General features: G+C 41.2%; 1 protein-coding gene across 1 annotated transcript; it reads right to left on the bottom strand.

Annotated features, from left to right (window-relative positions):
• Window positions 1-18,275: 18,275 nt before the first annotated feature.
• Window positions 18,276-21,817, bottom strand: thoc3 (THO complex 3). Its single transcript, XM_080900267.1, has 6 exons — window positions 21,616-21,817; window positions 20,908-21,064; window positions 19,651-19,855; window positions 19,071-19,232; window positions 18,784-18,884; window positions 18,276-18,691 (listed from the first exon to the last, which is right to left on the bottom strand). The coding sequence occupies exons 1-6, from the start codon at window positions 21,793-21,795 to the stop codon at window positions 18,528-18,530; spliced, it is 969 nt and encodes a 322-aa protein (XP_080756393.1). The 5' UTR covers window positions 21,796-21,817; the 3' UTR covers window positions 18,276-18,527.
• Window positions 21,818-23,006: the final 1,189 nt, after the last annotated feature.

Below are 23,006 nucleotides of genomic sequence, written 5' to 3'. Positions count from 1 at the left end.
AGAAAACTAAACAGTAGTGACGTTTGTAGGGTTACTGAAGTTGGGCTAGCTGGTGTATAATGATGTGCTACGTTACCGCTAGCGACACAGCTATGTTAGCATAATATAAACAAGCTAACTTTTTTTCCACTCGATAAAAGTTAACGCGAGTGTTCTCGGTGGTCAGGAACAAATGTAATCGCATGGCAGGATGCTGTAAAAGGACCAAACTTCAGCCAGGAGAACAACTCAGATAATCCATCCATAATACGAGGTTAGTCATTCATACTGCTGCATGGGCTGGGCTTAAAACTGAGCTTAAATAAATGATTAGTGGTAATAAAAGCCGAGAGAGGTCAACAGTGATCACTGACTGTTTTAGGAGCTTTTTGAGATCAAATAGAAGAAAATGCATAACATTAAACATGTTAACAACACAAAAGCCATATTAAACGCAGACTACTTTAGACCCGGAAGTAGGATTCGCCGCGTCATCACTGAACAACCGGATAGAGTTGCTCATATTTTTTTATTTTAAATACGTAACGCCGGTACATGTATTCCATTTTTCCCCAACACTGTGTCCACCCTACTGTTATTCATTTTATATTAAGATTTAAAAATCTAGTTGGTATTGGTATGGCGAGTAGCCTTCAGTAATATTAATAAATCACGCAGCAGTAATACATTCATGTAGTTGTAAAAAGCACGATAATATATTACGTAATCTAAAGTATTCAGAATACGTTACTCTCATTGAGTAACGTAATGGAATACGTTACAAAATACATTTTGGGGCCTGTATTCTGTAGTGGAATACATTTTAAAAGTAACCTTCCCAACACTGATAACTTGCATAGTTCATATTTCTGTATAGCTTTAATATTTATATCCTGTTCATAGTCTGTACACTCACTACAGCCTGTACATACTTATGGTTATAGCATATTCATAACATACCTTCATACCGTGTACATTGTAACATGCCCATAATAGACCCATATTTTGTACCCTCATACCTATAACAGACCCATTTCTGTATCTATATATCTATATTATTGCTAATATATATTTTGTAATATATCTATATTATGGCTAAAGCAGTAGGCAGCAGGTGAAGTGTCTTGCCCAAGGACACAACGACCGAGACTGTCCGAGCCGGGGCTCGAACCGGCAACCTTCCGGTTACAAGACGAACTGCCAACTCTTTTAGCCACGATCGCCCTATGTATGTGGTTGGGGTGAGAGAAGGAAGACAGGATAAAAGACATGCTGTGGAAGAGAGACAGAGATTAATAACAAGTTTGATTCAGTGCAGAGAGGTCTATTAACACATAAGGAGTGAATCTAATAAAAGATATGGACACCTCTTCCATCACTGTTATATACCTGTCAGCAGTCTTCTGTCATGCACATACCCACTATACACACTTGTAAAGTCCAATTAGAAATCTGGTTTCTCACAAATACTGTAGAGAAATCCACCTGGGAAATCAGATTTCTTTAATCCTCTATTTCCATTACGGTAACAAGGTTTGTTGTTTACGTGGCAGGAATAAGCTGGAAAGCTGGAGTAGTCCGGTTCCTTAAGGGCATGTAAATACAGCGAATGTTAGTCTGATCAATAATGTTGATTGACGGATGTTTGTTGAACAATTTGACCAGCTGAAACAAAGCACATTTGGTCACTGCTGGGATATTTAAGATTCTCATCAAACTCCAGAAATCAATCAGGAAGCCTGCAATCAATGCAGCACGCCGACGATCCAGAACAGTGGAATTGCCCTTTAATGGATCTGGACCCTAATTCATTGTGGCAGCGGCAAATGGACGGGCAGGTCTGATTGTCTCTCAGCACACAGCTGGCCTTCACCAGCACACACACACACACACACACACACACACACACACACACACACACACACACACACACACACACACACACACACACAGCTACATACACCTTGTCTGAAAGCATTAGTTTCTGGATAGATTGATTAGCATGCTGGAGCACATCTGAGCTCTCTGATGAAATAGAGGAGGATCACATTGGGAAAGCTGCTGTTCAGTTAATGAGACAATTGATCAGCGAAACCTGTTTCAGGCTGCGGCTCAATCCTGACACGTTTCACCTCCCATATGTTTAAACTGTTAAGCACATTAAGAAGAAGGCATTATTGAAAGGCTGTTTAGGAGTCTGTGAGCATCCTGCTGTGTTTCAGAAGCTGGATTTTTGTTTTTTTTTAATGTGAAGTTAGGAGAGCACAGGCAATGCTTAAATACCTCTACATTTGTCTGTTTAGTCACAATAATGCTGGCTTTAGTCTGAGCAGGCACAGCTGCTCACTCTGTGCCTGGTGATGTCTACAAAATCCATCCAACCTCCATTATCATTCCCATCCCTAAAAAGACTGGCGTAGACAGCCTCAGTGAATACAGACCTACAGCCCTCCCGTCTGTAGTCATGTAAGTTTTGAGCAGGTAACCTCTCAGCACATCGGAGACTGCCTACCCCTACTTTACACTCTGTACACATATGACTGCACACAACCAACCCATCCAACCAACATTATTGTCAAGTATGCCGATAACACCATCGGCTGGCTAGGCTCAACTCTGATGGAGATGAGACAGCGTACAGGGTGGAGGTAGAGAACGTGCTGCTGGTGCTCATAAAACAACCTGAAGTTGAATATCCTTAAAACAAAACAACTCATAATGGACTTCAGCAGGCACAGACAGGTCCACTCCCCTCATTATAAATAGAGAATGGGTAGTATCTGTCTCCACCTTCCAATTGCTGGGCACCCACATATCTGCCAACCTCACCTGGACCCACACCACCATCGCCCTGGTAAAGAAGGCCCAGCAGCAGCTGCGCTTCCTCCGTATCCCGAGGAAGAATAACCTGGACCAGAAGCTGCTGCTGGCCTTCTACCACTCCTCAGTGGAGGGCGTGCTCTCCTCCTGCCTGGTGTTTGGTACTCAGGGGCCACGACTGAGAACAGGAAGGCTTTGCAGAGGGTCATTAACACCGGCTGCCCTCTGCCACCCCTGGCAGACAGGATCACCAGATCCTGCTTTCTCAGGAAAACCAGGGCCATCACAGGTGACCCCTACACCCTGCCCACCACCCGTTGGACTGGCTGCCCCCTGGATGGCACCTCCAGACTCATTAACAGCTTCTTTCCCCTGGCCATTCAGACTATTAAACATTATCCCCCCACACTCCACCCGTACCCACTCGCCTCATCAATCTGAGCCATGGTCTGAGTAACCCTCATCACTCAGGCCACTCACATACAGACTCTATACTCAGACACGTCTGTTCTTTGCACTACTTCCAAGCACTTTGCAACGACTTTCTCTTGTTTTGTATATACTTCTAATGTTTGTTTTTTATTGACTACTATTTATATTTTATTCTGGCACAGTTGGTGTGGAGCACTCAGTTTTTTTTGTACAGGTACTATGACAATAAAGGGCTATTCTATTCTATTCTATTCTATTCTATTTAAGGTGGAGACTGTCCTGACACCAAAGAACCAATCAGCAGGCAAAGTGGTAAACATAGCCGGTAGTGATTAAGTCACACAGAGAGGTTATCAAGCAGTTTTAAGCTGTCAAACAGAATTAGAAGTTCTTATTTGGGCCAAAATAAAATTTTTGCTATTAATATAATTTTTATGTTGCAGTGGCTGGTGACATTATGGCTCTCTCCCCATTTATTTGAACAAGGGCTTCAAAATAACCTCCCTGATTCTAATATGGCTGTCATGTTGCAGACCTGCTGCCCTTAGTTTTGTTGGAAAGCATCTTTGAGATGCTGGAATTGATGTTTTACAGCATGTAGCGGTCGGTAGTTAACGTGAAGGGGACCAGATAACAGAAAAAACAATCACAACAGACTTCAGTCGTTTCCCAGAGCTCTGAATATATTTCTCTTTATAAATACCAAGGTTCAACACACATGAACATCGCAGCCCCCCAAAAAAACTCCTTAAATAGGCACCGCAGACATGGCGAGTGTGTGCTTCACTTTAGCAAGGGAAATGCTACCCTGCACCCTCACACAGTGAAATAAGATTTTTTTCCATTTCCACATTACCTCACTTAAACCCCCATCCCTACCCCCAAATGCAATACTGTGCAAAGGTCATGAGCCACCATCCCTTTGTATTTGCTACCTTTCTTTGCTCTAAAAAAATGCATATAGTAAAAACTCTAATTTGCTGACTGAACCAGTAACACAAGAGACACCCTGGGCTGATGTTTACATTTTTAGTGTCTGAATTTATCTAATAACATCAAATATTGTAGATGGCAACATCAGAGCAGGCTCATGTAGGCTGACTCGTTGTCTCATTATACTGAGAGATGAAGAGCAGATATCTAGTATGAGATGTGATGTTACTGCAGATTTGTCCTGCTTGCTTCTCTGCTGTTTACCTCAAATTAATCTAGAGGAAATGACCCAGGCCAGACACAAAGTCTGGCAAAAATCCAATTTGGATTTGACTTTTAACAGTTTCTGTCATTATGTTTAATAAATGTCCAGTGTTGGCAGTGTTGGGGAGTAACGGAATACATGTACCGCCGTTACGTATTTAAAATACAAAATATGAGTAACTGTATTCCGTTACAGTTACCGTTTAAAAAGGTGGTATTCAGAATACAGTTACTTTGTTGAAATAAATGGATTACACTGCGGTACTTTCCTGTTTCATTTTGTCGCGGGTCAGGACTGTTTGGGTTTTGTTTGACAGCTATGTTCTGTTGTTCCAGGCGGCAGCATTACGGTTGCCATGGTTACAGGGTGACGCTCTCTCTCTCTGCGACTGTGTGCTTCCTGGGTGAGAGAGCGCCTTTTCGTTGTTGTTGTTGTGCTAAGCTAACAGGCAGAATGCTACAAGCATAGCTCTAAAGAATGTAGCATCGTGGGCAGTGTAGTCCGTGTTGCAGGGAGAATGGACTGCCATACACGTTATGGATCTGTGAGCGCGAGGAGGGAGAAAAAGGGGAATGGAATAAGGTACGAGTTGTCATCGAGGAAAAACGGGAGCTGGAAGCATGTAAATATAATAATAACCACTTCAGCCAAGAAGAGTGCCTGACGAGCCCAGTTGTAAGTAAGCTATTAAGACTCGACTGTACACCGTGTTCGTGTTTTCCTCTGAAAACAATAAGTTCCGCTGGAGCAGCCTTTCAACGCCTCTCTCTGTCTCTCGCAAGAAAAGTTGACCAACACAACAAAGTAAAGCTATTTTTCGGCTACGAGCTGACAGGGACCCAGTATTAGTCAGAGGTCCCTTTACTACAGTTCGGAGTCGCGGACCTTCAGTAATAGTAATAAATCACAGCAATAGTACATTCACGTTGTTGTAAAAAGGATGATAATATAGTAAGTAATCCAAAGTATTCAGAATACGTTACTGTCATTGAGTAATGTAACGGAATATGTTACAGAATACATTTTGGGGCATGTATTCTGTATTCTGTAATGGAATACATTTTAAAAGTAACCTTCCCAACACTGAGTGTTGTGAAGTAACGTATTCTGAATACTTTGGATTACTTACTATATTATCATGCTTTTTACAACTACGTGAATGTACTATTGCTGTGATTTATTACTGTTACTGAAGGTCCGAACCGTAGTAAAGGGACCTCTGGCTAATACGTCGGGTTCCGTGTAGGGCTGTAGCCGAAAAATCGCTTTACTTTGTTGTGTGGAGAGGCGTTGAAAGGCTGCTCCAACGGAACATTGTTTCGGAGGAAAACACGAACACAGTGTACAGTCGAGTCTTAATAGCTTACTTACAACTGGGCTCGTCAGGCACTCTTCTTGGCTGCAGTGGTTATTATTATATTTACATGCGTCCAGCTCCCGTTTCTGCTCGATGACAACTCGTACTTTTCCACTCGCCTTTTTCTCCCTCCTCGCGCTCACAGACACATAACGTGTATGGCAGTCCATTCTCCCTGCAGCACGGACTACACTGCCCATGATGCTACATTCTTTAGAGCTTGTAGCATTCTGTCAGCATTCAGCTTAGCACAACAACAACAACAAAAAGGCACTCTCTCACCCAGGAAACACGCAGAGAGAGCGTCACCCTGTAACCATGGCAACCGTAACGCTACCGCCTGGAACAACAGAACATAGCTGTCAAACAAAACCCAAACAGTCCTGACCCGCCTCAATATGAAACAGGAAAGTACCGCCGTGTAATCCATTTATTTCAACAAAGTAACTGTATTCTAAATACCACCTTTTTAAGCGGTACCTGCAACGGAATACAGTTACTCATATTTTGTATTTTAAATACGTAACGGCGGTACATGTATTCCGTTACTCCCCAACACTGTAAATGTCTTACAGGCTTATAACTCCTGCTTTGCTTGCAGCAGCAGCAGAGTTAACAGGGTTTCAGAGCCGCAGCAAAAAGCTGAAATATCAGTGATTTACAGGCCAGCAGTTAATGAAACAGTGAGGCTGCTCCAGGTAGATCAGATATAGCCTGCAGGTGACTATACTTGATTTATTAACTCATGATGCTCACTGGTAATCACAAATATGGATATTGACCACCTTCTTCACAATACTCAGACACAATGAGTAACAGCTGGGATCAGCAGGGACACTGATTGGATGAAACACTCCAGGTTCATGAGGCCAAATTCAATCAAAGGTGCTTGACTTAACTAATACTTATGTCAGCATCGAAATGAAGATCCTTATAGGATCAGTTTAGCCTGTGCTGGTTTAAATCACTCATTTGTCTTCACAAAGCAAGGTCCTCACAAAGTTGAGAACATGAAATTGTCCAAAATGTCTTCGCTAAAGCACAAAGAGTTCCTTTCACCTGAACTAACTCCCGAAAAACACCCCCACACCATAATCCCCCCTCCACCAAACTCTACACTTGGCACAGTGCAGTCAGAGAAGTACTGTTCCCGTGGCAACCGTCAAACCCAGACTCGTCCATGAGATTGGCAGATGGAGAAGCATGATTGGTCACTCCAGAACATGCTGCTACTGCCCTAGGGTCCAGTGGTGGTGTGCTTTGCACCGCTGCATCAACACTTTGCATTGAACTTGGTGATGTAAGGCTTGGATGCAGCTGGTCGCCATGGAAACACACTATTCTTGAGTTAATCTGAAGGCCATGTGAAGTTTGGAGGTCTGTAGCCTGCATTCACTTTGTTATAATCCCTCTAATACTTAGTAGAATATTTAGAAGTGAGGAAATTTCACAACTGGACCTGTTGCACATGTGTCATCCACAGTATCACACTAGAACTCATTGAGGTCCCAAGAGCAGCCATTCTTTCAGGTATTTGCAGAAGCAGCCTGCATGCCTAGCTGCTTGATTTTATACACCTGTAAACATGGAACTGACTGGAACACCTGAATTCAATGATTTGGACGAGTGAGTGAATAATTTTGACTGTTAGTGTATTTATGCTGTTATGATTCATGAGAAGGATACAAACTCTTTTTTTTTTTAATTATATTTTTATTGAAGAAAAAAAAGGGACTTGTTACAATAAAGTGCATTGACATTATTTAGTCAAAAAAAAAGAGAAAAGGAAAAAAAAAACAAAAAAACGTTGAGGGTCAACCTGACATTGTACGATACATGGGAGATACACCAAGATACACCAATTCAGGGCTGGTCTTACCTAAATTCAGGGCGGATGGGGGACACAAAGCTAATCCATTTATTCCATATTTTATAGAATTTGTCTTTCCGAATTTTTAAAAAGAATGTCAGTTTTTCCATTTTAAATATTTTGAAAACCACATTAAACCAATCCTCAAGTGTTGGCGGAGTTGGATTTAACCACTTTCTGGTTGTTGATTTTTTTGCTGGCCGCTAATAGCGCTTGTAAGAGTTTTGTGTCCCCTCCCCGGACCGAGTCAGCAACCAAGCCCAAGTACAAATTTACAAAATTGATGTCAAATTTTATCTTAAAAACCTCACACAAAGTTTTATGGATTCCCAGCCAGTAATTTTTTAAGTTAGGGCAGTCCCAAAAGATATGATAATGATGTGCCTCTTCTGATCCACATCTTCTCCAGCATTCTGCTGTCCCATTTTTATATTTAGTTTGATGAGGGGTTTTGAAAAATCTAATAATGTTCTTCCAACAGTGGTCTCTCCAAGATAAAGAACTTGTTGAGTACCAATGAAAATTACAAATCCTCTCCCAGTTCTCGTTTGTTATACCCATCCCCGATTCCAATTCCCATTTAATCTTAACATTTTGAGTAGTATCCTTCCTTGCTTGAAGGAGCACATCATATAGTTTGGAGATTGCCTTTCTCAGAGAACTATCATATGCTAATTTAACTATCTTAAAAATTTCTGACTCAAGATAACAGCTTCTGTTAACCACAAGCTGGAGAAATTTACATCATATTGGGAAAACTGGGTCAAATATATCACGTCTCATAGGCCAGATTTTACTATTACAAACCAATAATTATGATGTATGTATATATATTTATAGGATCACCCCATACAACACATCCGTGTTTTTTTTTTTTGTTTTTTGTTTTTCTTTTTTAGGTTTGTTAGTTTTGTTTTTTGATTTTCGGATTATGTGATGGTTTCAATTACTTCTATCGTTGTAAGTATTCTTCCCTTATGACTTGGTTGTAAATTAAAATACTATTTCAGTATCTAAGGCAGATAACCTAAGTATGAAGAATGCTTACATGATGTACATATTGTGAATGCCTGCTTTTGAAACCTTAATAAAAATATGAATTAAAAAAAAAAAAAAAAATTTCTGACTCAACCATATTTGGGTTTGGGATATTGCAGTGTTTATTAAAGTAATCCCTCATTTGAAGAAACCTGAAGAAATCTACTTGTCTTAAGCCATTTCTTATTTGTAAAGACTGGAAACTCTGTAGTGTCCCTTTATGTGTGAAGGAATGGAATGTTGTTAGTCCACTCTCTATCCAGGACTGAAATCTATTATCACTTTCATTTGGTTTAAAATCTGTGTCATAAGCACACCATCTAAATACTTTTAGTATTCGTTCACTACCACATATTTTAGTCACTTTATTCCAATACTAATACATGTTTGTTACTCTTGTTTTGCTATATTTCTTTGTATGTGTGAAAACCTTTACAACAGTACCTGTTGCATATGGAGGCCTCTTAGTATCTCTAGGGATGGGTATCGAAAACCGGTTCTTGTTGAGAACCGGTTCCCACTGTTTCAATTCCTTGGAATCGTTTGCCACTTTTAAAAACGATTCCCTTATCGATTCCAGTCGCCCCGAATGACGTCATCACGTTGAGTAGCGTCTTTTACCCAGTAGGAAACACGGCGCCTGAGCGGCACAAACGCTCAAAAGTTTGGTTACACTTTATGATAAAGGATGACAACAGGGCAACGTGCAATACTTGCAAAGTAGAGATTTCATCAGAGGGAGGAAACACTACGAACATGCAAAAGCATTTGCTCAAAAAACACGCGATTGCTTTCAACGAATGTCGTGTTTTTGATCCGCTCCGGACTAGCGACGCTCAACCCAGCAGCAGCGGTAGCGTTTCCACGTCCTCTCCCGTTAATACTGCAGGTAACTAATCAATTAGCATTGCATATTATGTTAGCGCGATTTACCTTATTACAAAACCTGCTATTACTGTGCGTTGCATTTAGTGACCATGATGAGACAGACAGAGTCTGGCTGGCTCAGATGCTGGCAGTTCTCGCTGCAGTCTACCGTTAGCGTCTCCTTTCAGGCCAGGATAGACGAATGTCACCGAGCAGTGACTAAGTTTGTGGTCAAAGGTTTGCACCCATTTGCCACAGCAGATGCCCCCGATTTCACTTTGGTAAGTGAATGTGTTTAATTGTAGGCAGGACATTACTGGATATTCTTGTGTAATTGCTACAGAATAATTTATGTTAAACTTTGTTATTGCTACAGAAGAATATTTATTTTATTATTTTACATATACATTTTTTTTCCTGGGGACCCTGTGACACCCCATTGAAGAGCCGTAGGCTGGATCTCTTAAGATCTCACTGTTGGGTTTGTAAGGCCATGTTACTCCTAAATTTCTATCTTGTTCAAAGAGAAGATATAAAACACAGTTCTAAGCTAATCGACTTTAGTGTTCTCCTTTTTAAAAAAAAAAAAGAATCGATAAGAGAATCGATAAGGAATCGAATCGTTAAACAGAATCGAAAATGGAATCGGAATCGTTAAAATCTTATCAATACCCATCCCTAAGTATCTCACAGATATAACAAATTGAACTTATAAAATATAAACATATATGAACTATATATATCGAAATGACCTGGTTAAGGTTACAGAACGCCTGCTCAGGTTAAAATATCTTGATTATCTTCATGTTAAACACTGTGGTGGGAGACAAAAGACACACAACATCAAATTCGCAAACCTTTAAGTTTCAGTGGTGACACTTCACCACATTGTCTTTGTAATGGCTATCTTTGTTTCTTCTTGGAGTTCTCTATTTCTCTTATATCTAAAATAAGAGTCTGGATGGACAAGAGGCTGTTTTACGCAACAACGACGGTAAAACCATCGTGTCGCTCCGCCATTCGCTTACTTTATTTCTCACAAAACTTTCACAACAAAAGCACCATATCCTTTTCAGGCTTTTCAAAATAAAACATGTAATAACTATAAATGGCGCTAACATTCCGGCCCCTAATTGTTACTGCTAAGGCATAACAATTACATATTAACACAATAAAGCGTCATTTAATATCAACACTCATAATCTAACTGGCTTAACCAAACATTATATGAAACATAAGTCATATGTGTTGAACATATATCTGTTACACATGAGGCTGATATTCAAACTGTTGCCTCCATTTCAAGCAACAAACATAACTTGTCGATAGGCCTCTCCAAAACGCTAGTTTTGGTTTTGACAAACACACGTCTGACAAGTCCATGTGAGTCTGGAACTGTTCTCTCAACCTTTCCCATTAACCAGGAACTTCTTGGTGCACTGTCATCGACTATGAGAACAACATCTCCTGGTCTCAAATTTCTCCTAGTCACTAACCACTTCTGTCTTTCTTGTAGAAGCGGCAAATACTCTTTAGTCCAACGCTTCCAAAAAATGTCTGACAGGTACTGCACCTGTCTCCACCTTTTTTTTGCATACAAGTCCTCTCTTTGAAACAATCCAGGTGGCAGTACTGGCTGCCCTTTAAGAAGAAGTAGATGATTAGGTGTAAGTGCGTCTAAATCATTGGGGTCATTAGACGCTCTTGTTATTGGCCTGCCGTTGACAATTGCTTCAACTTCACATAGCAATGTCCACAAGCATTCATCATCCAGAGGTTGCTGCTTTAGGATCTGGTTAAGAATTCTTCTAACTGAGCGAATTTGTCTCTCCCAGATTCCTCCAAAATGTGACCCTGCTGGGGGGTTAAATATCCAGGTGATGCCCTTTTGCATGAGCATTTCTGAGATTTTTGAATGATTCCATCCCTTGATTGCTTCACGCATTTCCCTTTCTGCACCCACAAGGTTAGTGCCATTGTCTGATCTCATGACAGACACTTGACCTCGTCTTGCAATAAACCTCCTGAATGCATTTATGCAAGAATCAGTCTCAAGTGAGTGGGCAACTTCTATGTGTATTGCTCTAACAGCAAGACATGTAAACAATACACCATATCGCTTAACTCTGCTGCGCCCATGCTTGACCTCAAAAGGTCCAAAATAGTCTATGCCCACATTTGTGAATGGAGGTTTGTCAGGAATCAGGCGATCTTGTGGCAAGTTTGCCATTCTTTGTTCACCAGGTTTCGCAGATGTCCTTCTACATGTTACACACTTTGACAGGATCTTTCTTATTGCTGAATCTGCCTGTGGAATCCAGAATCTTTCTCTCAGCCTGGATAATATGTAATTCCTTTCTCCATGGCCTGTTTCTTGGTGAATGTGTCTCAGAATCAAAGTAGAAACATGATGACCTTTAGGGAGAATCACTTGATGCTTAACATCTACTGGTAGTGCAGACTCATGCAACCTACTGCCAACCCTTAAAACTCCATCCTGGACAAAAGGATCCAGCTTCACAATGTGACTGCTCCTTTTAAGCTTGTCACCTTTTTGAAGACTTGCAATTTCTTCTGCGAAGCTTTGATTTTGACAAAACTTAACAATCTCAGTTTCTCCCTTTGCAACATCTGCAGTGGTAAGTGAAGATCCCTTAATACATGTTTTGAACTGCTGCATTTGACCTGCAACCTTTTCAGATTTCCTTTTACTGCTGTCACAGCCACTTGCTTGTGACATGAGAAGCTTCCGATGCGCACTTAACCTGCCAAGCAGCTGCTTGAACGTAAGTATACAGGAAACTGCCTTTTTTAGACGGTACCAGTCTGAATAGTGAGAGATCAGTTTGTTCACTGGATTTTCATGTAATTTTGTAACATCCACACTCATCACCTCTTTGACTTCGAAATCATTTTTTGGTATTTCTTTAATGTCCGGTGGAATTGGCCAGTTTTTCTTATCTTTTGTCAAAAACTCTGGCCCAGCAATCCAGTTTGAACACTTCATGAATGTCTCTGTGTTCATTCCTCTTGAAGCGTGGTCAGCAGGGTTTAATTCAGAGTTTACATACATCCACTGACTTGGTTTTGTGTTGTCTCTAATAAGTGACACTCTATTTGCTACAAATGTCTTAAATCTGATGTTCTCGCTGGAAATGTACTTTAAAACAGTGCTACTGTCAGACCAAAACACAGATTCTTCTTGTGGCATTTGCAGCTCCTTTCTCATGAGCTTGTCCATTTTTACAGCAACTGCAGCTGCTGTCAACTCCAGACGTGGAATTGTTATCTGCTTCAGAGGAGACACTCTGGACTTGCCCATAATGAATGAGCAGTGAGTTTCTCTTTTCTGGTTTGTGATACGGAGGTAAGTAACGACTCCGTAGCCTCTCTCACTGGCATCAGCGAAGTGGTGCAATTGTGTAGATATGACCACTCCAAATCCAGCAGGTTTCAAACACCTGTTGACGGTAAAGCCATGAAGTTTTGAAAGCTCTGAATGCCAAACTTGTGACCTTTGAGCCAGTTCAGCTGGGATTTCCTCATCCCATGAAATCTTCCTGCCACATAGCTCTCGCAGGATGATTTTTGCTGTCAGAATGACAGGAGACAAAAAGCCCAATGGGTCATATATTGCACTTACAAATGAGAGGATGCCTCGCCTAGTCTTTGGCACAGATTTTTCAGTTATCCTGATCTTGAATACATCTGTCTCTGTGCACCAGTTCACTCCTAGGACTCTTTCATCTGGTAGTGCATCATGTCTCAAATCCAAATCTTTCATCTCTTTTGCTCTTTCCTTTTCAGGAATGGAAGCAAGGACAACTCTGCTGTTGCTCATCCACTTTGTTAAGTGAAATCCTCCACTCTCACACAATGCAGTCAGGTCCCTGACCATAGTACATGCCTCTGTTTCATCTGAAACTGACAGAAGACAATCATCTACATAAAAATTGTTCAGAACAGCAGTAACTGCTGCTAGTGGCATTTTTTCTTTAGCATCTTCTGCTGCTTTTTTTAGTGCATAGTTTGCACAGCTTGGGGAGGATGTTGCCCCAAACAAGTGCACCATCATTTTGTATTCTTGCAGAGGTTCATTCAAGTTCCCATTTGGCCACCAGAGAAAACGCAAAAGATCACTGTCCTCTGGAGGTACTCGCACCTGGTGATACATAGCTTCTATGTCTGACATCAAGGCAATGTGATCCCACCTAAACCTTGTTAGTACTCCAATCAGTGTGTTCGTTAGGTCTGGCCCTTGCAAGTGTTCTTCGTTCAGTGATTTCCCTTGAAAGGATGCTGCACAGTCAAAAACTACACAGAGTTTTCTTTTCTGGGGGTGGTACACACCATGGTGTGGTATGTACCAAACTCTCTCATTTTCAGGGGTAGTCTTTGTGTTTGGTACCTGAACTGCATAGCCTTTATTCAGCAAGTCAGACATGAAGCTCTGATACTCCTTGTGAAACTCTGTGTTTCTGATTAATTTTCTTTTCAGATTCTCTGCCCTCTGCATTACTGCACTCCGGTTGTTTGGCATTTTGACAGCTTTGTTTCTCAAAGGAATACCTATGCTATAATGACCATTAATCCTTTCAACTGTGCCATTGACAGAATCCATAAACATGATGTCTTCTCGTGACATTTCCTGTTTTTCCTCAGAAGCTTTCTCTGGAAAATCATAGTTGAGCTGTTGCATCAAAAGATTCTCAACATTAGTGACAGAGATGCGATTTACTGAAACACTCAGCTCTCTGTCAGAAGGAGTAGAGCAAGAATCTCTCTTGAGAGGGCCATTGATAACCCAACCCAGGACTGTTCGAACAGCATATGGACCGTTATCGTTACTATGAATAATCTCCCATGGTTCCATAGCCTTGTGCACACCACATCCTATCAAAAGTCCAATGTCTGCGTCTGAATGTGGGAACTTGATTTGCCGAAGATGTGGCCACCTTTTTAAGTCATCCTGTGTAGGGATGTTCTCTCTAGACACTGGAATGTCTGCATGAGTGTAAATGTCAGGAAGATCTATATAGGTGTTCTCATTTAAACCACACACTTCTAATCCTGACAGGTGGTAACTTGTCACCATCTTTTCTTGTCCCATTGTGCGAAGCATGAATTTTGTCTTCTTACCTTCTACACCCAGTTGTCTCATCAGTTTTTCTGAACAAAACGTGGCTTGGCTCCCATTGTCCATGAATGCATAAGTCTCAATCAACTTATTGCCTTTCTTCAACTTAACCCACACAGGAACGATCGATAACACATGAATGCCTTTTCCGGCCCCCGTGGCTCCACAAATTCTGCCTGAAGTGTGTGTTTCATCACTTGTGGGAATGTCTGAGACATTTCTCTGGATGCAATCGTCTGCCTTACTGTCCTCCTCCTTTGTCCAATGAAGCATACTTGGATGTCTCTTAGAGCAGTACTCACACAATGATCTTTTCTTACAGTCCTTACTCAGATGACCTTGTGTCAGACATGCAAAGCACAGACCCTTTGCTTTAAGGAACTCTAGTCTTTCTTTGTAAGGCTGGTTTCTGACCTTTTGACATTCTGCCAGTGTATGGAGTTTTTCACAGTATATGCATGGTTTCTGGAAGGCATTGCTAGTGTGACAAGAAGCACTTTTGTTAATTTCAGGTGACCTTTCATTTGCAGCTTGTGTTACACTTGTAGCAAATGTGCTTCCCCTTTGCCTGGATGATCTAGTCATTCTCACATTTGCAGATGACTTTGCTTTGTCTTCAGCATCCTTAATGTCACCATACAAAGGATCTGCAGCTATTTTTGCTTGTCTGTTTATGAATCTAACCAGATCTGAGAACTTTGCTCTCCTTCCACTTGTTTCTTGAATGTCAAAAGCAGAGACTCTCCACATTTCTCTCATTTTGTATGGCAGTTTAGAGACAATAACTCTGAGGTTCGTGGGGATCTCCATCTCTTGCAGTTGACTGATGTCTTGCATTGCATTGTTACAACCAGTGAGAAACAGTGAATAGCTATGAAGAGCCTTTGCATCATCTGTTTTGATTTGTGGCCAATTGAATGCTCTGTTCATGTAGGCAGTTGCAATTCTCAGTTCATTACCATAATGACAAAACAGCAACTTCCTTGCCTCACTGTAGCCTTGTTGAGGATTCATGTGCTGACAACTTCTTACCAAATCTCTGGGCTCACCTCTGGTGAACTGTTCAAGGTAATATAACCTGTCACTGTCACTGTCAGTTTTGTCATGAATTGTATGGTCAAAGGCTCTTGTAAATGGTATGAACTCAAGTGGATCACCACTAAAAATGGGAATGTCTCTTTGAGGCAAATGTGACAGTCTATGTTGTTTGACTAACATCTCAGTGATATCATTTTGTTTCAACATGACTTCACATAGATTCATTGGAATAACACTGGCATCAGTTTGGTGCAAGTCATCTTCTTGTTTTACACTGTGACTGTTTACCTTTGAATGCCCATCATGTTCAACTTGTACCTTTGGCTCTTGGAAGCTGAAGTGCTTAACAGCCGATTCACACTGTTCCACATCATTTTTACAGCTGTCATATTCACAGTCCTCTAACACTTTTATTTTGGCTGTAGAAGCAGCAATAGCTGTCTCGATCTCAAGCTGTTCTCTTCTTGCTTTTAACTTACATTCTTCAATGTCCAAGGCTTGTCTCTGTTTCAAGGATGCGGCTCGTGCGAGCAGAGCAGCGCGCTCTGCTTCTTCTTTCTGCCGTACAGATGATACCGAAGAAGCTCTGGACGATCTTGATGAGCGGCTACTGACTGAGCTTCTTCCAACGCTGGTACCTGATTTCTTTGCAATTAGTCTAGCAGTCACTGACACGCTGTCATCTGGGCTCACGTCGTCTTGATGCTGATGTCTTGTTACGATGATCCATTTCTCAACTTCAGTCATAAACGCACTGAACTGCTCCTTTTTTGGATTGAACCAGAGCATCTGGTCCACATTCCTTTCATCTTCTGGCAACAGTGACAGTACATCATCATTTGCCCGTAAGAATTCTTCATGCAGCTTTGAAAAGTTACTTAAATGTTCATCAACAATGTCAAGGCTTTCATTCTCTTTCATCAGTCCAATAATTTTATTCATTTTTGAAGTTAATTGTGACAGCTTGGACCTTCTTGCGTTTATGTGCCTGCCGAGCTGTTCTTCCAAACCTCTTTCGGTGTACTTTTGCGCGCTCTTGTGGCCAGTCCCGCTACTGCAGCTCTGTGCCCTGGGCCTGCAACCTTGCGGGTCTTTATCTGCCATCTCTGCCCCTTTTACACAACTTCTTATTCAACAAGTGTTCATGATACAAAATGGTCTATGACACAAAGCTGAGGCTTTCGTAGTTAGTGTCATCTTCTTAAGACCAAAAACACTGTCACTGACTTATTTGTAAGAAGTTGAGAATCGCAATTGTTCAGTTTTAACACGACTTGTAGCTTAGCAGCATATCATAGTCCAAAACTTTATCCATGAAAGCTTATTTCTTCTTTTCTTAGATTCTTCATGCATACAGCTCTGTGCACTTAACTGACTTGCTGTATCAAACTTTGCACGATCTCATAGCGATGCAGTCGTCTTGTTCGGGAGCATGATGGTTTTACTTAATGTAATGGCTATCTTTGTTTCTTCTTGGAGTTCTCTATTTCTCTTATATCTAAAATAAGAGTCTGGATGGACAAGAGGCTGTTTTACGCGTCGGTTTGTGCAACAACGACGGTAAAACCATCGTGTCGCTCCGCCATTCGCTTACTTTATTTCTCACAAAACTTTCACAACAAAAGCACCATATCCTTTTCAGGCTTTTCAAAATAAAACATGTAATAACTATAAATGGCGCTAACAGTCTTCTTTGCACAGAAACCTTAAAGGTTTCTAAAAGACTTTAGTGAATGAAGCATTAAAACATTTTCCAGCAAATATTTCTGAATATAAAATAAAAGGTTAATTTAATGCCAGCACAGGCGAGGCAGCAGAGGGCAGCCACTCCACAGGAAGGTTTTTGGGCACATTTCTCATGTGGGGTTGAACCAAATTAAAAGAAATCAAAGCAAGACAGCAGGGTTCCCGTTGACATCCCCGCCAAGACGACAGGAAGCTGCGAGGGGAAAACAACCTGCAGCCTGCTGCTCTCAGGCTCTGGGGACCGGGAGTGACCAGCTGCCACCAGCCTGGGCTGAGGGCCTTAAATTTTTGCTCACACTGTGAACGTATGTCAGGGTGGAGGAAGATAAAGCAGTCACAGGAGGAAAAGACAGGAAGACACTTCTGCTGTCAGCTGATGTCTGTTTTACACTCGGCAGTGTTATACCTTATAACGATGGCCTAATTAAAAAATAAAAGGTCTTATAATGTAGAAATAAAAATGAACTATTTAGGAACAGTGGACATGTAATAAAAGCAGTGAATCAGTCTTTGACTTGAAGGCAAAAGCGAATTGATTTTCTTGGCTTGAGTGTGTCTGTGTACTTATACAGGGTACAGGTGCATCTCCTCTTATCTGGTACACCTACCTGGTGTATACCTACAGGCTGCAGGAAGGATATGATGAGTCAACATCCAGTGTCTAAAGTCAAATAAAAATAATGAAGCTTAATAAACTAACGCACACCTCCGAGGCTTTCATCATTTTCATATTTGAACTATAATCACAAGTTCAGCTATCAGAGCTCAAAACAAAAGACTTATAGACAGAGAGCAGCTTTAATATCAAAGCACTTTATTTTACATACAAACAGTATCTTACAGCACATTTTTATTCATGTACACAAATGAGGAATGGAGTTAAGTTTGTAAAGGAAGCGCTAGGAAAGCAGCACCATCTGCTGGTGGGAAAAGGCTACTGCTGCTTTAGGATCGCGCTCGGTGCTGGAGAAGACTCTCTACTTCCATCCTTGGCAGGTTTCCCTCACAGAGTTCAAGCTAAACAAGTCTGAACGCAGAAATGACCTCAGGAGTCGTTGGGGAGGCCAAACAGTTTGACGGTGCCCGCCTCCCGGTTGTTGTCGTACTTGCCCTCCTTGTCATCGCAGGCGTAGGCCAGCAGGGGCCTCTTTGGGTGCCAGGCGACTGTGAAGGTTGGAGAGTCACACTGAACTTCCCAAAGCTTCTCTCCTACAACACGAGGAGAAGACGGAGAATGTGTTTAATGCTTAGTAAAAAAATATATATATTTCAAATTTACAGCTCCAAACTGTCTCACTGACCCGTTTCCACCTCAGCGATGTCTATGAAGTGATCCTCGGAGGCCGAGGCTAGCATCTTGCCATCGTGGCTGAAGCTCAGAGTCCTCACTGGCCAGTCCAGTCTGCACCATCAGAGCGATAAAAGAAAGAAACTCTCTGAGATCCAGAATAACCTTAGAGTCATAACGGCACATTTCTATTCCACGATAAAGATGTGATCCATGATGTGTTTTTATTTATTTTTTTAAAAGACCATTACTGTAATTATCTCATGAAACCTAAAACTCTGAAAATAAACCGTCTCTGACCTGGAGAAGCAGCGGACACACACCAGCTCCTCCACGTCCCACAGGCTGACCAACGCATCAGCACTTCCTGTGGCAAAGTACTTCCCTGTGGGGTCAAACTTGATGCAGATGCAGTTGGACGGGTGGGCATTGATAGACTGGATGGGCTTCAACTCTGGATAACTGCGAAAAAACCCAGGTGTTTCATGCACACTCGTGCACAGGTCAGGAAAAACGTGAGTCAGTGTAAAATACCTTCAGACCTTTAGTTATTGTTGACCTGCAGTGTTTGCGTGTTCATTTCAAAGACAGAATTAGGAGCAGATAGAAAAGTTCCTCTGTTTTCTAATAATGCAAAAACACATTTTAAAGCCAAATCACAATGAAGTGGCGACCATTCCAGCCAGCTCTGGGATCAGCTTGTTGACATTTTCTCACCTTGATTTGAAAAAAGAAAAATCAAACTCCCCAACCTTTAGTTGTACACTTTCACTCAGCAGCTAGCCTGTGTTGGTGTGTGAGAAGCGACGGAGAACATGACGCTCAGCTTTTCATGAACATGCATGTCAGGAATGAACGTGAGCAGAAATCTGCTCCGTACCTCAGAATATTGATGCAGCCGTTTCCGTTGGTGAGGAAGAACATGTCGTTGTCGTTGTTCCACGAGATCTCATTCACCTCAAACTTGAACTGCTCTTCTGCCTTGGAGCGGTGCGTCTTGGCATCGATGAAAGTCACCACGTCATCTTTGTTCCCCACGGCAATGGTTTGACCATCCGGGCTCCAGCAGATGTTGATGTTTTCACCTTTAGACAAAGATTCAGTTTTGATGACACAGTGATGAGCGAGGTTTAAAGAAGGGTCATGACTCCTGTACGGGTGGGCATTTTGAATGACCGATACAAAAGTGCCCGCTATCATCCCAGCAGACTTTCCTCAGACGGTGAGACTATTGTATCTTTGAATAACCAGAAGGTTTTTTGTATTCATTTAAATTTTTGGGGGCTGACCAGCTGCACAGAGACGTTGTTTGTTCAAAGAACTGGTTACAACTCGCTGTCTAATGTAACCATGAATGAAGGAATAATTGTATTTTACTATGCTTTACTTATGACTTCATAATCTGGGAAGCTCAACTCACTAAACATCTTTGGCGCTTTACTGAAGTCTGTAACTCACAATGGTTTATGTCAGTGTCTTTTCAAGAGTCTCTTCACCATCTAGTCACAGTAAGCAGCGCTGCAGCTAAGAGCGCAGGTAGCTCATTCAGCATTAATGCAAGCTGTGTGTTTAGAGGATAACATCAGACAAACAAGCCTTACAGAAGTCTGTATGACAATTATTTTTAATGAGATTTGAAGGATGTTCAAATTACAGAAGCTTCCCGGGAGAAACCACCTGGAAAAAATGAATCAGCAGGTACGGACTCATGAATTCACCATGAACAGGTGACTCTGTAACGTTCTGATTAACAAATTTGGATGATGTCATCATACTCGGACTGTTTGCTATTTTCATGATTTTGTTTCATGCTGAACGAACATCCGGTTTAAAGAAGTGGAATCTTTCAAAGCCTTTGAGCATAAGCACTCAAAAATACTTAGGATTACTTTTAATCTTAATCTAAAATCTTCAACTGTCAATAGTAAATGCCCAATTACAATCAAATCAGACTCTACAATGTTAACAAACTGACATAAATATACAGATGGGGTCATAAAGGATCCCAGTCAGTTACCTGAATCAGTCAGCTTCTATCAGCTACAATAACTCCCAAAGAGAAAATGCAGGCAAACAGCAGCAACCTGAGGTCAGTACTAGCTGCTGACTCTGTTCGCCACAAAAACCAAGAGCCTACCCTTCGTGTTGACGGTGGCGATGCATTTGGTGGTGCGTACATCCCAGATGCGGATGGTTTTGTCTCCGGACGCCGTGACAAACAGATCCGGGTTGGTGGGATGCCAGCAGAGCTGATCCACACTGTCACTGTGACCTCTGTAGTTGTTCTCTTTCACCTGCAGACAAACATCACATGTATCAGGCATCCATCGTGTGCCACTTTACAGAGCACATCCACAAGCAGCCCAGCAAGACGATCACCTGTAAAGTTTTCTCTTAGAAATATGACTCAGATTATCTTGCATACCACACTTTGTGGAAAGGAAAAAAAAATTAGCATCCCTCAAGTTATAATTTAAACTTGAGGGCTGTGACTTTAACTTTCTGATTTGATCATGTCTCTTTACATAAATATGAAAGTTTATCAATTTGGGCATTTCAGTGATAAAAATACTAATCAGTAAACATATACGTAATTAAAATGAATAAAAAATTAAGTAGAAAGCTGGGCTGCAGACGGAGCTTATAGGTTTCTGCTTAATGACGTAAATTCCTAAATAACTACAAGGCTGTTCAGTTAGTGGCAGTTATTGAGTGATGGGGATTATCCAGGGGGCCGTGTTTTTTGTGACAGTCGGCTCTCTAACGTCCAACATTCATTCATTCACGGTAGCGAGCTAACCAGGCTAACGCTAGCATACTAGCAACATGCCGCTATGTGACTCACCAAACGGTCCTTTTCCAGCACGAAGACGCTCGCTGTTTTATCAAAGGACCCGGAGGCCAGCCTCCTGCCATCACAGCTCCACGCCACCGAGTGAACTTTAGCCGTATGAGCGGCGAATTCGCGGCTTTTGTTGTTATTTTTAAAGCTCTCCTGCATCTCTTGGAAATACTGCGACGCCATCTTGGATTCCTACGTAACAACAGTGGCCGCCGACTGTAGGTGGGTTTAAGGGAGCCTGCGCGCCATCTGGTGGTTCGGAGGGGACCGACACTTGTTTACTTTGCTCAGACGGTTAACTTTATAAAAGGTCCTGTAACCGTCCTGTAACATAAATACATTCAGAAAACAACAGTAGAAAAGAAGTATGTGTAAATCCATCTTATCTGTATTTTTTAATGCAAGGAATAAAATATTTAAATCGTTCTAAATACCAAATGAAAAGGCCTTATTATTGCAGGATATTGCTCATAAGAATGATTAATCAGTCAAATTAGAAACAGAAAAGTTAAAGTTATCCATTTAAAAGAATATATAAGAAATCTCAAACTGTGACATCATTTATTTGAATTGATATGCATTTTCTAACAACTAAAACCAACACAAGAAAAACATAAAGCCAGACTTCACCTTGAAGAAATTTCAGCTGCATAAACCTTATGAATGAATTTAAACAGGTTTCGTTGAGCTTTGGGGAAATGGGCTATTTAAGAAATTTAGAATGAGCATCATCCATCATTTACAAACTGTCAGATCCTCGTTTCTGTATGACAGTAAAATATGAAACAGTTCAGAGCTCAGTCAGTGATCTTCAGTTTAAATCCCAGAAAACAAAAAGTACTTCAGCTTCATTGTATTGTTTCTATCATTATTAATAATGTGGAATGCATAACATGACACAATCCATGCACAACACACTGCATGTTTAATCAGTCAAATTAGAAACAGTCTGGTTTGCAGCCTATGTGCATTTAATGTGCTACAGCTGATAGAGTTTTATCATACAGTTTAAAGTGGGTTAATCTATACATCAAAGTTTTTTTTGTGACTATTTGTGGAAGAACTGGAAAGAAGTGGCACGATCTGCTTTTAGGTAAATCATTGTGAAATATTTTGCTTTTATTTTCTTCAATTTTTTCCTTCCTTTTGTAAATTCATGCAGAAAAAAATGCTTTACTATCTCTCATTTTCTAAAGAAAATACAGCAGTTCTTTGCACATAGGCCTACGTGAACATCAACAGCGTGATAGGTTTGAGTACAAAAATAAATCCACTGATTGTGCAGGGGGAGATTTTTATGCCCTTTGAACTTTACATCATCTTTTCTGACATATATCAGATGTTGGTCTATGACTTTAAGATTCAGTGGCAGTAACGCTGTCACTCAAAGTAAT

This window comes from Rhamphochromis sp. 'chilingali' (assembly GCF_963969265.1).
Source record: "Rhamphochromis sp. 'chilingali' genome assembly, chromosome: 13".
Classification (NCBI taxonomy): Eukaryota; Metazoa; Chordata; class Actinopteri; order Cichliformes; family Cichlidae; genus Rhamphochromis; species Rhamphochromis sp. 'chilingali'.
Note: the sequence above shows the minus strand (reverse complement) of the source record. Positions and strands in the feature narration are given on the sequence as shown.

Excerpts from the sequence above, each read along its gene's own strand:
- thoc3 (XM_080900267.1), bottom strand. The coding sequence starts at position 21,795 with ATGGCGTCGCAGTATTTCCAAGAGATGCAGGAGAGCTTTAAAAATAAC. Across the intron at positions 21,065-21,615 it reads TGCTGGAAAAGGACCGTTTG|GTGAAAGAGAACAACTACAG; the intron begins GTGAGTCACATA and ends GTTTGTCTGCAG. Across the intron at positions 18,885-19,070 it reads TGTGTCCGCTGCTTCTCCAG|ACTGGACTGGCCAGTGAGGA; the intron begins GTCAGAGACGGT and ends CTGATGGTGCAG.